The sequence below is a fragment of the Adiantum capillus-veneris genome, chromosome 5 (assembly GCF_014529385.1).
Source record: "Adiantum capillus-veneris isolate H3 chromosome 5, ASM1452938v2, whole genome shotgun sequence".
Taxonomy (NCBI): Eukaryota; Viridiplantae; Streptophyta; class Polypodiopsida; order Polypodiales; family Pteridaceae; genus Adiantum; species Adiantum capillus-veneris.
In genome coordinates, this window is record NC_140935.1 from 84,167,665 (window position 1) to 84,180,266 (window position 12,602).

At 47.0% G+C, this 12,602-nt stretch overlaps 1 protein-coding gene and 1 pseudogene across 4 annotated transcripts; both read right to left on the reverse strand.

The window, feature by feature from the left end:
* Positions 1-1,074: 1,074 nt before the first annotated feature.
* LOC147457636 (uncharacterized) lies at positions 1,075-6,444 on the reverse strand. 4 transcript variants are annotated; one of them, XM_086512502.1, is made up of 4 exons: positions 5,221-6,444; positions 4,393-4,621; positions 4,171-4,251; positions 1,075-4,087 (listed from the first exon to the last, which is right to left on the reverse strand). In XM_086512502.1, the coding sequence occupies exons 3-4, from the start codon at positions 4,216-4,218 to the stop codon at positions 3,452-3,454; spliced, it is 684 nt and encodes a 227-aa protein (XP_086368628.1). In that variant the 5' UTR covers positions 4,219-4,251; positions 4,393-4,621; positions 5,221-6,444; the 3' UTR covers positions 1,075-3,451. The 4 variants fall into 4 exon arrangements, with proteins under 4 accessions (XP_086368628.1, XP_086368627.1, XP_086368626.1 ...); XM_086512501.1 differs by having other exon boundaries at positions 1,075-4,251; positions 5,221-6,440; XM_086512500.1 differs by having other exon boundaries at positions 1,075-4,307; positions 5,254-6,438.
* A 1,868-nt stretch (positions 6,445-8,312) lies between these two features.
* Positions 8,313-9,254, reverse strand: LOC147457637 (uncharacterized; annotated as a pseudogene).
* Between the last annotated feature and the right edge of the window lie 3,348 nt (positions 9,255-12,602).

Consider the following 12,602-nt stretch of genomic DNA (forward strand, 5'->3'; position numbering starts at 1 on the left):
AGAGCAATTTTTGTGATTATTATTGCAGCACCAGTACTATTTTTGCATTCCCCAGCTACTAGTGAGCCACTTCTGCCCTAAATTTGGCAAAAAGGAACATGGATCGCGATCCATGTTGGGATGTATTTTTGAAAATCCAATTATAGGAGTTTGTTCCTCGCCATCTGTGGGTGCTCCTATACAATTTTCTCTAATTTTAGGGTTTGGAGAACATGCATCGTAATCCATGTTCCACCACCTTTTGTCTGGTGGAATATTTTTGGTTTTTGATGGGTTTTGGACTTCACCATTGTCCCTATTAGTTTACCGATTTTGTGACTTTGTACTGCTCAGATCTGTTGTTTTGGCACTGTTGATGCAGTATGGGACATACACACATGCTCTTGCAAGGTTAATGATCACACCTGTCAAATCTGGTGTAGTAAGATCCACTGAGGTGGTCGCACCGGGCAAAAACAACTCTGGAAACTCTCTCTCTCTCTCTCTCTCTCTCTCTCTCTCTCTCTCTCTCTCTCTCTCTCTCTCTCTCTCTCTCTCTCTCTCTCAATGAAAATGAGCTTATGTTGCTCCATTTGACCATATATTCCTAGTCTACCCGGAATGCCCCATTTATACTTACCTCCATTGATCATATCTTATTGTTCATATGATCTGCGGTTCGAATCTTGCATCATTATGACACTCAGTTGAAAAATGGCGTTCGATCTGCAATTTTGATCCTTTAGAAGTTGGCTCAAAATTTATCTTGTGTTGAATCTTTCCATATTTTTCATGTTCAATCCTTGAAGTTTGAAGTTTCAATGTTTGCTTTCAAAAGTCAATTCCGACTTTCCTGGCTCGACTTATCAATTTTTATTGATTTTCTGTCGTTTTTTGCTTTTTTGTAAAAGAAAACTATTTACGGTCATTATTAGTCGGCAAAAAATTAGCCAAAATTAGTGTAACCTCCCTTATATGTATATTTTTATCATGCTATTAGATGGTGACGATATGGCGTATGATTATGCCGGCTAAGAGTTATAAGGCTTATAACTCTGAAAAACTTGTTTTAAAGAAGAAGAAAGAGAAAAGAAATCAAGTGATAATAATAATATATACAAATAATAATCCTGCCGCATTTTCCCCCCTTCCTAAAGTGAGTCTTCCCCGACGAACATGTGCATCGGAATAAAGCATGTTGGAAAGGGGGGACAAACCCAGCACACTCTACAATGCCTCTCTATAGCCCAGGGTTAAACCCGCACCCTAACCACATAGAATCACATACACATGCACACTTCCTCCAAACTTTCACTACACAGCTCGCCTTCGGACATTCTTAGTTGTACACATTCACACATAAACACCTCAACATAACCGGCTTGATAGTACACCATCACACATAACCATACTTACACCAAATAAGTAAACAGTAACAATCCTTAGGAAGCGACACAAGCCTCGATCACACACAGAATAGCTCACTCAATCATTCTCTCCCTCCCTCTCTACACACACACATACACAAAACTCGGAGCGAACGCTCCGACGGACATAGGGCACGAGACGAGATAGACGAGGTGATTGATGGCAAATTCAACACAGAAAATAATCCCACCGAACTGCGAACTCACTTATCCATAGCACAAAAAAAACACTCCTCATACAATGATGGCGGCTTCCCCTTGGCGACCTTCTCTCCTGCTTCACAAGCCCATGGCGGCCTCTGCTTCATGTGATGGCACACTTGTCCACACTTCAAGCCTTGGCTCGTCTCTCTGCATATGGCGCTGTCCTTTCTCGTAGCCCTTCTCCCAAAGATCCTTTGACTTGGCACCACACCTAGCGCCTCTCGATTCCCTTTAGCTGTAGGCAGCTCTTCAAACCTCCCTTTTGATGACGGTGGCTTCCGGATTTGCAATGCTCGAACAGCCCTCTCTCATACCAACATCTCGACTTCCGCAGTTCGCCCTCCTCTTGGTTGCTTACTCTCCTGCCTTGTTTACTGCATGCTGCAGCTCGTCCTTCATCAAACATGGCTTCGACTTCCTTTCATTGACGACCCGCATGCAGGCCTCCTTGTGCGACCCATCACCTTCTCATGCAGCTTCTCGTCTCAGCTGCCCTTGGCTTCTTCTCGCTGTTGAACCCTCTCTGGCATGCACGGCAAAACCTTCACGTGGCACCCTTTTTTCTTCAAGCCTTCGAGGCCCTCTGCATGAGCACCCCCCCACCACAGGCTGCTCCTCCCTTGCAGATGGCACCTCTCGTTGTGCTCATGACTGCTCTGTCATACCGCCCCTGAACCCCGCCCCTCAAGTGGTGCAACCTTTTCTCTTTAAGCCCGCTACCCCCTGATATGGCCGCTTTCCCTCATTTTTCTGAGGGCGACACTTGCATGGCCTGGCTCTCAACACCTAGCCACTCTTTCTGTTCCCCATGGCCTTTCCCATGCTGTCTCCTAAGTGGCGGTTCTTTTCTTTTTCTGGACTGGCCACAGCACCTACAATTCTATGCCCACCTGCTCTCAACCTGGCCGCCATGCTCGGCTCCCTCCAGTTTCCCTCACTTGTAGTCTCCACATGCAGCCCCGTCACCTGCTCTCTCTCTCCTCACTGGCTCCCCAGTGTCCCTGCTTCCTCCCTCAACCTTCGTCCTCTTCAGATGGTGCCCCCCATGCAAACCTCCAAGTGGCGCTACTTTCCTTTGTATGACGGGCTACAGCCCACCACCTCGAACTCCTTGCCACGCCACCTCCAAAGCTCAGCGCTCTGCATGGCCTATGACCAGGTCGGCCTCCTCCCCTGCTCTGCTCATGCAACCATACATCTGGCACCTATTGCCTTCAAGCACCTCACGGCATCTGCCATGGAAGACTACAGCTTTAGCATTTTCAAAAAATCGCCTCACTCATTTTTTTTAAAATTTTCAGGACTTGAGTCGCCTTCCCGCGCTTTTCAATGTCCGGCCATTGGTGCCATTGCCTCCTGAGATAGCAATTTCCGTTGCAAGGACTTCGATGCTGCCAAGGTGTCGTCGTGAGAGACTTCAATCACATTGATCGCCATCAACCTTGACTAACAAGTCCGCCGTCGGAAAGAAATGACAATCGCCTCGAGCGCTCCATTGCATTGGTATATGCAAATACAATTGCACATCTGGAACCAGTTGAACTTGAGCTTTTTCCCCTAGCGTAGCTCCCTCCCTAGACCTTAAAATATCGAGAGACATTCCGACTAGGAGAGGATAAAACCACCATTGACCTATAACACGTCGTATCTGACATACACATCATGGCAGTAGAGTGTCATGCAGACATCTTGCTCCAAATCCCATATCACAAACCTGATAGCACCTGTATCTAGCATCCATTGTCCTGTTTACAACCTTATGATATCAACATTTGATCATGTCACCTGTGATACAAGAAACACTTTCACTTTGGACTAGAGAGTGCTCCATCTGGGTATACCTATCTCCTGATTGCATCAAATACCTGCTCAATGCCCCCGTCATTTGCCTGCAAACTGCCATGCCTGGGCTTCTTGCACTTCCATAGGTCGGCCATCTTTAGCTGTACCATCATTGCCCAACCTCTCGTTGAGCATTGATGCTCAACTGTAGCATTATCTAGATAATATATCATTGCATAAGAAGAAACTAATAGATAGTATTCACACGAGCTAGATAAATAGTAGTAGATAGATAGAGAGAGATTCACTGGCATCAAATGGAAAGCCATAGGCTCTCCCAAGCATAGTGTAAACTCCACATGGATCAAAAATATGTCTTTGAGCATATCATCCGTTTGTAAAACTGATACAAACCACCCCAGTGTTGCACTTGTAAACCTGTAAGCTATCCATGTATGTAGCTCTTGACAGCATAACACTTCAAAAAACTGTACCCATGAACCTTCTTCACACATAAAACAAGCCGGTACACCTTGCAAACCTTTTACATCATCTGTTTCCCAGCCATCGGCTAGAGAGGTTGCCATAGCATGATTGTCTTCAAACAAGATAACCTGTAGCAATCGGCATAGAGGCGCTTGCATAGCAAGCTTCAACACCATATCCGTCAACAGCATGGCATCCACCTGCAATAACTGATCCTCCAAAGCAAACACCGGCATACCTTCACCTGTAGTCCCTTCAAATAGCACTATAAAAGAAGGAAAGCCTTGCATACCTTGTATTCTCGCCATAGCTTTATCAACCAAAACCTGCGACTCGTCATCTACATCGACCATTGGATCATCGAACCCCTAGTCTACTTCATCAAAGCACTCTTCGTCAGTCAACATGGCCAGAAGGTTGCCCAACCCCCTGGTCCACAAAAAATCTCTTTTCACCTACAATCTGTTGCTCTTTGACCACCTTATTGACATGCATAAGATCATATGTCTCATACCTTGAGAAAGCAGACTCCGTTTCCCATGTGTTGTCCGTATCCAAGGCACTGCTTTAGCTCGTATACACCTCAGCTTTCTCCACAAAACTCATCTGCTTTGGCACTTTAGCTATCTTCTCCATTGCTTGCTTTTAGAAAGTCACTTGGTCACCACGAACTAGGAGCGGGAAAGCTTATGTCACTCCCTCTTCTCTTGCAAGCCGCTCTCCAGCAAAAATAGACCATAGTCCTGCAGCCACACCTTAGCATCTTCAGTACCAGTAAAAGTCAAAAAACTCGACGACATCTTGCTTAGCAGCACTTGCTATTTAAAACTGGTATCACCGCAACACTGTCTTCGACTTCACCAAGGAGCAATCAGTAGGTCCTCAGTGGGGGCACCACTGATGGAAAGGGGGAAGGGGGAGCAAACCCAGCACACTCTACACTGCCTCTCTATAGCCCAGGGTTAAACCCTCACCCCTAACCACGCAAAATCACATACACATGCACACTTTCTGCAAACTTCCATTGCAGAGCTCGCCTTTGGGCATTCTTAGTTGTACACATTCACATATAAACACCTCAACATAACCGGCTTGATAGTACACCATCACACATAACCATACTTACAGCAAATAATTAAACAAACAATCCCTGGGAGATGACACAAGCCTCGATCACACACAGAATAGCTCACTCAATCATTCTCTCCCTCCCTCTGTGCACACACACATACACAAAACCCCAAGCCAATGCTCCCATGGACATGGGGCACGAGACAAGATAAACGAGGTGATTGATGGCAAATTCAACACGGAAAATAATCCCACCGAACTGCGAACTCACTTATCCATAGCACAAAAAAAACACTCCTCATACAATGATGGCAGCCTCCCCTTGGCGACCTTCTCTCCAACTTCACAAGCCCATGACGGCCTCTGCTTCATGTGATGGCACACTTGTCCACCCTTCAAGCCTCGGCTCGTCTCTCTGCATATGGCACTGTCCTTTCTCATAGCCCTTCTCCCAAAGCTCCTGTGACTTGGCACCACACCTAGCGCCTCTCCATTCGCTTTAGCTGTAGGCAGGTCTTCAAACCGCCCTCTTGAAGACGAGGGCTTCCGGCTTTGCAATGCTCGACCAGCCCTCTCTCATGCCAGCATCTCGACTTTGACAGTTTGCCTTCCTCTTGATTGCTTACTCTGGTGCCTTGTTTACTGCATGCTGCAGCTCATCCTTCATCAAACTTGGCTTCGACTTCCTTTTGTTGACCACCCGCATGCAGGCCTCCTTGTGCGACCCATCACCTTCTCATGCAGCTTCTCATCTCAGCCGCCCTCGACTTCTTCTTGCTGTTTGACCCTCTCTGGCATACATGGAAAAACCTTCACGTGGCACCCTTTTTTCTTCAAGCCTTCGAGGCCCTCTGCATGAGCACCCCCCACGACCACCACAGGCTGCTGCTCCTCTTAGATGGCACCTCTCCTTGCGCTCAAGACTGCTCTGTCATACCGCCCCTGAACCCGGCCCCTCAAGTGGCGCAATCTTTTCTCTTGAAGCCCGCCACCCCCTGATATGGCCGCTTTCCTTCATTTTTTCTGAGGGCGACAGTTGCATGGCCTGGCTCTCAACACCTAGCCACTCTTTCTGTCCCCCATGGCCTTTCCCATGCTGTCACCTAAGTGGCGGTTCCTTTCTTTTTCTGGACTGGCCAGAACACCTACAATTCCATGCCCACCTGCTCTCAGCCTGCTGGCCGCCATGCTCGGCTCCCTCCAGTTTCCCTCACTTGCAGGCTCCACATGCAGCCACGTCACCTGCTCTGTCTCTCCTCACTAGACCCCCAGTGTCCCTGCTTCCTCACTCAACCTTCTTCCTTTTCAGATGGCGCTTCCCATGCAAACCTCCAAGTGGCGCTACTTTCCTTTGTATGACGAGCTGCAGTCCACCACCTCCAACTCCTTGCCACGCCACCTCCAAAGCTCAGCGCTCTGTATGGCCCGTGACGAGCTCGGCCTCCTCCCTACTCTGCTCATGCAACCATACATCTGGCGCCTCTTGTGAAGCAAATAGGAACTGATGCTAATCGATAAACAACAACTTATCTAATCAAAGCAAATAATAAGAGAGAGAGACACTGCAGTGTAGCAAGGAAGTGAAGCTAACTTGTATTCATAAAATGAAATGAGAACTTGCACGTTTTTGAACACAACAGAGGTGCCTTTATATACATTAGACAAGGGGAGCCTTATTGGGTAAGTGCTAGGATGAAGGGACGTTACCTAAATTAGGGGGAGATGATTTAGGGGATGGGTGAGATGATTGACGCAGTGAGTGAGCACTTTTATAGTGATAGGATATTTCACATCCTCCCGTAATGGTGAACATCTCATTACATGGGAGAATGCTCCCCTTAAGGAGGTGTGCAAGCAGTAGGCACAAGTAACAAATTTCGACATGCTGTAGTTTGGGTGGTAGCAGGTACTGATTTGGTGAGGAAATCTGCCTAATTGTGAGCAATGGGCACATATTGCAACTTTAAAAAACCATTGGCGACCAATTCCTTGATGAAGTGATAACTGATTTTGATGTGCTTTAGTTTGTTGGAGAAACTTGGGGACGCAACCAGAGCAATTGCAGATTGGTTGTCGTAGTAGAGGGTTATGGCTTCTTCCGAGATAGGGTATGGAAGTTGAAATTCATGAATGAGCTCAGAAATCCAGAGAGCTTCCCTGGAAGCAAGAGCGGCAGCAACATATTCGGCTTCAGTCGATGAAGAGGCAATTGAAGAATGCCGCTTCGTTTGCCAGGATATTGGTGCACCTGAAAGAGAGAATATATAGCCACCTATGGAGAAGCAGCGGGGATCATCCCCTGCACAATTGGCGTCGACATAGCCACTGAGAGAGATAGGTGTAGTGGGATCATAAGCATAAGTGAGATCATAGTGCTTAGTGGTCAGGAGATAGCGAAGTATGCGTTTTGCAGCTTGCTTGTGTGCTTTGCATGGCTGTGACATAGCGCGAGATAAGATATGGCCGATGTAGCAGAGATCAAAGCGAGTGCAGGATATCAGATAATGAAGCTGACCACAGAACTTGGGATAATGAAGAGAAGGCCAATAGAGCTCATCAGCGGGAGAGTAGGCATGAAATTCAGGTGCTAAGCTGTGTTTGAGAGGAAGGGGGCTGAATTCAGGAGAACAAGTACTCATGCCATAATAAGTGAGAAGCTCTTCAATGTATTTTACCTGAGTGAGTTTGATCCACTTGCCATAGGGGTCGTGAAGCTCTTGAATGCCGAGAAAATACGTCATTGGTCCCTTGTCACTAACATGGAATTCTTGTTGGAGACAGTCGATGGCGCGTAATACCATGATTTCGGTGGTGCCAATGAGTGGGATATCATCCACAAATAATCCCTGAATGGAGAGGCCATCATTTGTACGCCATATGAAGATATTGAAGTCGACACTGAGTCGCTCCCAACCACATGCAATGAGATAATTGTGTATGCGTGTATACCATTCACGTGTAGACTAGCTTATTTAGCTTGCAAACATAATCAAGATAATATGGATTTGCAAAGTGTGGGGGTTGGGTCATATAGACAAGCTCGTAGAGCAAGCCGTGCAAAAAAGCTGTTTTAATGTCAAGGTGATGTAGGGGCAAATTATACTTTGCAGCTATAGCAACTAAAAGTCTAAATGCAGTTAGGCCTAGAATAGGGGAGTATGTATCAAAATAGTCTACACCATACCTCTCTGTATAGCCACGAGTGACAAGTTTGGCTTTGTAACACTCAATTCTGCCATCCAGGAAGTACTTTTTCTTCAATAGCCATTTGCATGTGACTATATTGTGATGCTCTGGCGGTGGAACAAGATCCCAAGTATGGGATTCTTCGAGTGACTAAAGCTCAGCTTGAATTGCTTCGTGCTATAAAACTCCCTCACTGGATGAGAGGGCATCGACGACCGAGATTGGCAGAATATCTTCGACTCGAGCGGGTGGGGTGGTCGATTGAAGTTCTTCTTGGAGAACAACCGAGAAGCTTGTAGCAGCGTAAATATCTGGCAATGACCGTGTGCGGACGCGACTGTTAGAAGCTGCCTGATCAAGATGTTGTGTTGATGGTGATGACTCCGACGAGGTGCAGGTGGTGGGAGATGTCGCCGAGGTTGATGTAAGTGGTTCGACCTCGTCGATCCCCAATGGAATAGGTTGATTTGAGGGGGTGGCATGAGAATCCTCCACTCGCGAGGGAACCGATGTCGAGGTGGTAGGTGTGTGATAGGAGGAGGCAGAGCGAAATGGGTCTCGGGTAGGGGCTGCCAGCAAGGATGGAGCAAGTAGGGGCATTGAACTCTTGCGGGTGGTTTGGTAGGTCAGAACCATAATGGGCGAGGGTGGGGTTTGCAAGGCGGGTGGTTGATGGTGGGAAACACTGCCAAGACGGAAATATTTTACTATGTTGCGAGCTGGAAAAGTAGTTGATGATGGCGCAGCAGGGACAAACGACCGTGTGATGCCGCGAGGGGAGGATGGGAAGTGATAAGCGCCCAAGGGGCTCGAATGGTTGAGGAGGCAAAGCTATGGCGACCTGCCTGTATTCAGGTGGCCGAGGAGTCCTGGCGATGCTGCAACCAAATGTGGCGCAGGTAGGGAAAGTGGCGTAGCTGGGGAAGGTGGCGCAACAGAGCTGTGGTGAGGTGGGTGGCTCTGTGGGGTGGACAAAGAGGGGTATTCAGCAGCGGTTGGAGAACACTGTGAGGATGGGCGATGGTGTGGAGGGCTGAGCGGCACAGGGTTTGGTGTGCATGGAATGCCCGCAGGAAGGTGTGAAGGAGGCTCGGGATGCAGATTGTGTGCATAGCGCATGGGAGAGAGAGGGGCTAATATGGGCGCCAGATTCTCCAGATGGCGGCATGCAGGTATGTTGCTAATTGAGGAGTGGTGAGGGGGTAAGAGTGGAGTCATGTGGAGGTTTTGTCAGGCCAAGGGCCAACCAAGGGGTCACGGACTCGGCCAAGGGCCGGCTGCCAGTGGGAAGGGGTCCGAAAGTGGCTAGGAGCCTATTAAAGGGAGGTTGGGCTAATGGACCAGAGGACTGCCAGGTCAAACACAATCTCGAACTATGCACCATACAAATAATGTCGCCATGCCTTTAAAGCAGACACGATTGTATAGAGCTCTCGTTCGTAAGCAGAGTAATTCTGTTGTACTGAATCCAGCTTCTTGCTTTCAAATGCAATTGGCCTTCCCTCCTGCAGAAGGACTGCTCCAATCGCACAATTACTAGCATCCGTTTCCAAAACGAATGGCTTTAAGGGATCCACAATAGCCAAAATAGGAGATGTGGCTAATGTGTCCTTAAGTTTGTCAAAACTTTGCTGTTGTTCTAATCCCCACTGAAGGTCTTGCCCTTGGCTTTCAGTTGATCTGTCATGGGAACAGCAATATGGGCATAGTTTTTAACGAATCGACGATAAAAACCTACAAAGCCTAAAAGAATCTGGAGCTCGTCCAAATTTTTGGGAGAAGGCCACCTCCGAATGGCCGGCATCCACCTTGGATTGATCCATGTGTAACCCTGCAGCCGAAATAACATGCCCCAAGTAGTGAATTTCCTCCTTGAGGAAATCACATTTGGATTCCTTGGCATATAACTGATTTTGGCGTAACAAATGAAACACTTGTTTCAAATGTACTAAGTGCTCTTCCTCAGATGCACTATATACAAGAATCTCATCGAGGAAAATGATAACAAACTTTTCCAAGTATGGTCGCAAGACACTATCCATGAGTGTCATGAACGTAACTGGATCATTGGTTAACTCAAAGGGCATCACCCAAAGGGCATCACCTTGTTCGGAACGTTGTTTTGGGTATATCCACAAGCCTGATGCGTACTTGATGATATCCCGATCTTAAAACAATCTTTGAAAATATACGAGCATGGGTGAGTTTATCAAACAGCTCATCCACTCGTGGTAATGGGTACTTGTTCTTAACAGTAACCGCATTTAATCCACGGTAATCTACACACATGCGCATACTACCGTCCTTTTTCTTCACCAACAGAATGGGAGAGGCCCATGGTGAAGAACTTGGTTGAATAAAACCTCTACTGAGATAGTCAGCAAGCTGACGTTCCACCTCAGCAGCCTCAGAATGACTCATTCTGTAACGCGGTTTACTCACTGGCTTACTGCATGCAACCACGTCTATGCCATGTTGCACATAAAGTGTCGGCGGTAGCCCTGGTGGTAAATCATCTGGGAAAACATCCTTGAATTCCCTTAAAAGTTCCTTTAATTCATTAGCAACATTTGCTTGTTTTGAATTAGTAGACATAGCTGGAAGAGGAGAGAGAGAAGAATGCGGCGTTGAGGAAGTTTTATTCAAAACTTTATCATCATTAAAAACATCATCCACATTGGAAATAAAATGGCACAGTGAGTAACACAAAAAGAGTTCTTCTATTGCATCATCAAAAGCGAGCTTCATAAGCTCAGCTGTACAAATAAGTGGTGAGGAAGATACATCCTTCTCCCCCAACAGCAGCACGTGCACACCATTGGATTCGAACATAAGACTATTATGCTCATAGCTACGTCTAAGGGATGATCCTAAACTATGCAACCATTCACGACTAAGAACCACATCCGCCCTCTCCATATTCATGACTTGGAAATCCAATGAGGTACGGTATCCTTGAATTTCCAGAGGTACATCTTTAACCTGAGTTTCCCATATCTCAGCATCATGGCCGTTAATCATTTGCTACCTTGTAGCGATGGGAACTCGGGGTTTGGGTCAATTTGAGTCACCAACTTATAATTGATGAAATTGTGCGATGCACCATCGTCTACCAAGATCCGCACCCTGTTCCCTTGGATAGAGCCATGCATACGCACCAACTCATGTGGTCCGAAAGTCTGCTGCCACATATATGGAGGCCGTGATATAGCACTCATGCACCGCCTCGGTGTGTGTTACTTCCACATTAGCAAACTGGGAAGAGGATTCAAGAGGTAAAAGCTGCACCATGTGCACTGCTTTTTCCTTCCCCTTGTCTTGAGCAGCATATTTTCCCTTGGGACAATCCTTTTTGCTATGTCCAGTTCCCAAACATTTAAAGCACAACTTTTCTTTTTTGGCTTTCTCAAATTCTTCCATTGAGAGAGGACCTCTAGACCCCTTGGGATTTTTGGAGGTCTCTGATGCAGTAGAGACATTTTTTCTTTTATGATGCACATGCTGTGGACGTGTTGAAACATCTCTTCCAGGTTGAGGATCACATCTCGATAATGGGAAATATATTCCAATAATATTTTATGCTGGCGCATAGAACATTCGTCCCAAGCGGTCCAATTTCTATCCTTCTCATTGGTAGGTAGAAATACCTTCCTGAAGACAGTCTCAAAAGCTGCCCAAGTCTGTGGTAGCCAGCCCTTCTCCTTGAGAGACATCGACCATTTGTAGGCCTTGCCGTCCAAACTCTGACTTGTCTGCAGCGCCTTGGTTGCATCCGGGGTAAGTCTAAGGGCATGATTACCATCCCACTTACTGAGAAAAATATTCACAGTGTCCTTGTTTCGCTCACGCTCTTCTCCCCGAAAAATTGATGGCTTTGTATTTTTCAACAAATCGTCCACCTCTTTTTGGGTTAGAGAGTGCAACGGTCCCGAAGGAGGGCCTTGCCCAACAGCCGGCCCTTGGCCTGGTGGGGAGCCATGCTCCTGAGTTGGATGACTAGCAGGGCCCATGGCCTGCTGCCACATATACAACTTAATCAAATCGGATAATGCTGTGACATTCTGATTTAATTGTGCAAAATTCGTTTCAAGCACAGTCATGCGTGTTTGCAATGCACGGAAATCTTGCATGTCCAGAAACTCATACGCATCATCTGTCGCCATTGTGGCACGATTACTCTCCGTGAGAGGAATCGGCCGTGTGGCATCAGCAGACGAAACGTGTGCGGACTGGTCGAAATTGAATGCATGATGCATATCTATGTCCGAATCCATGTTGTGAACGTACTGTGCAAGAAAAGAAGGAAAAATACCAGATTCTTGACGAGCTGGTAGCCCTTTGCAAGAAGGAATTCATAGCCGTTGTGAGCGGGATGAAAACACACACAACGCCTCTATAACGACCCGACACACACTCTTGGGAAGATACACACACACACTATGGGGCACCACTCGGCTTAGACAACAC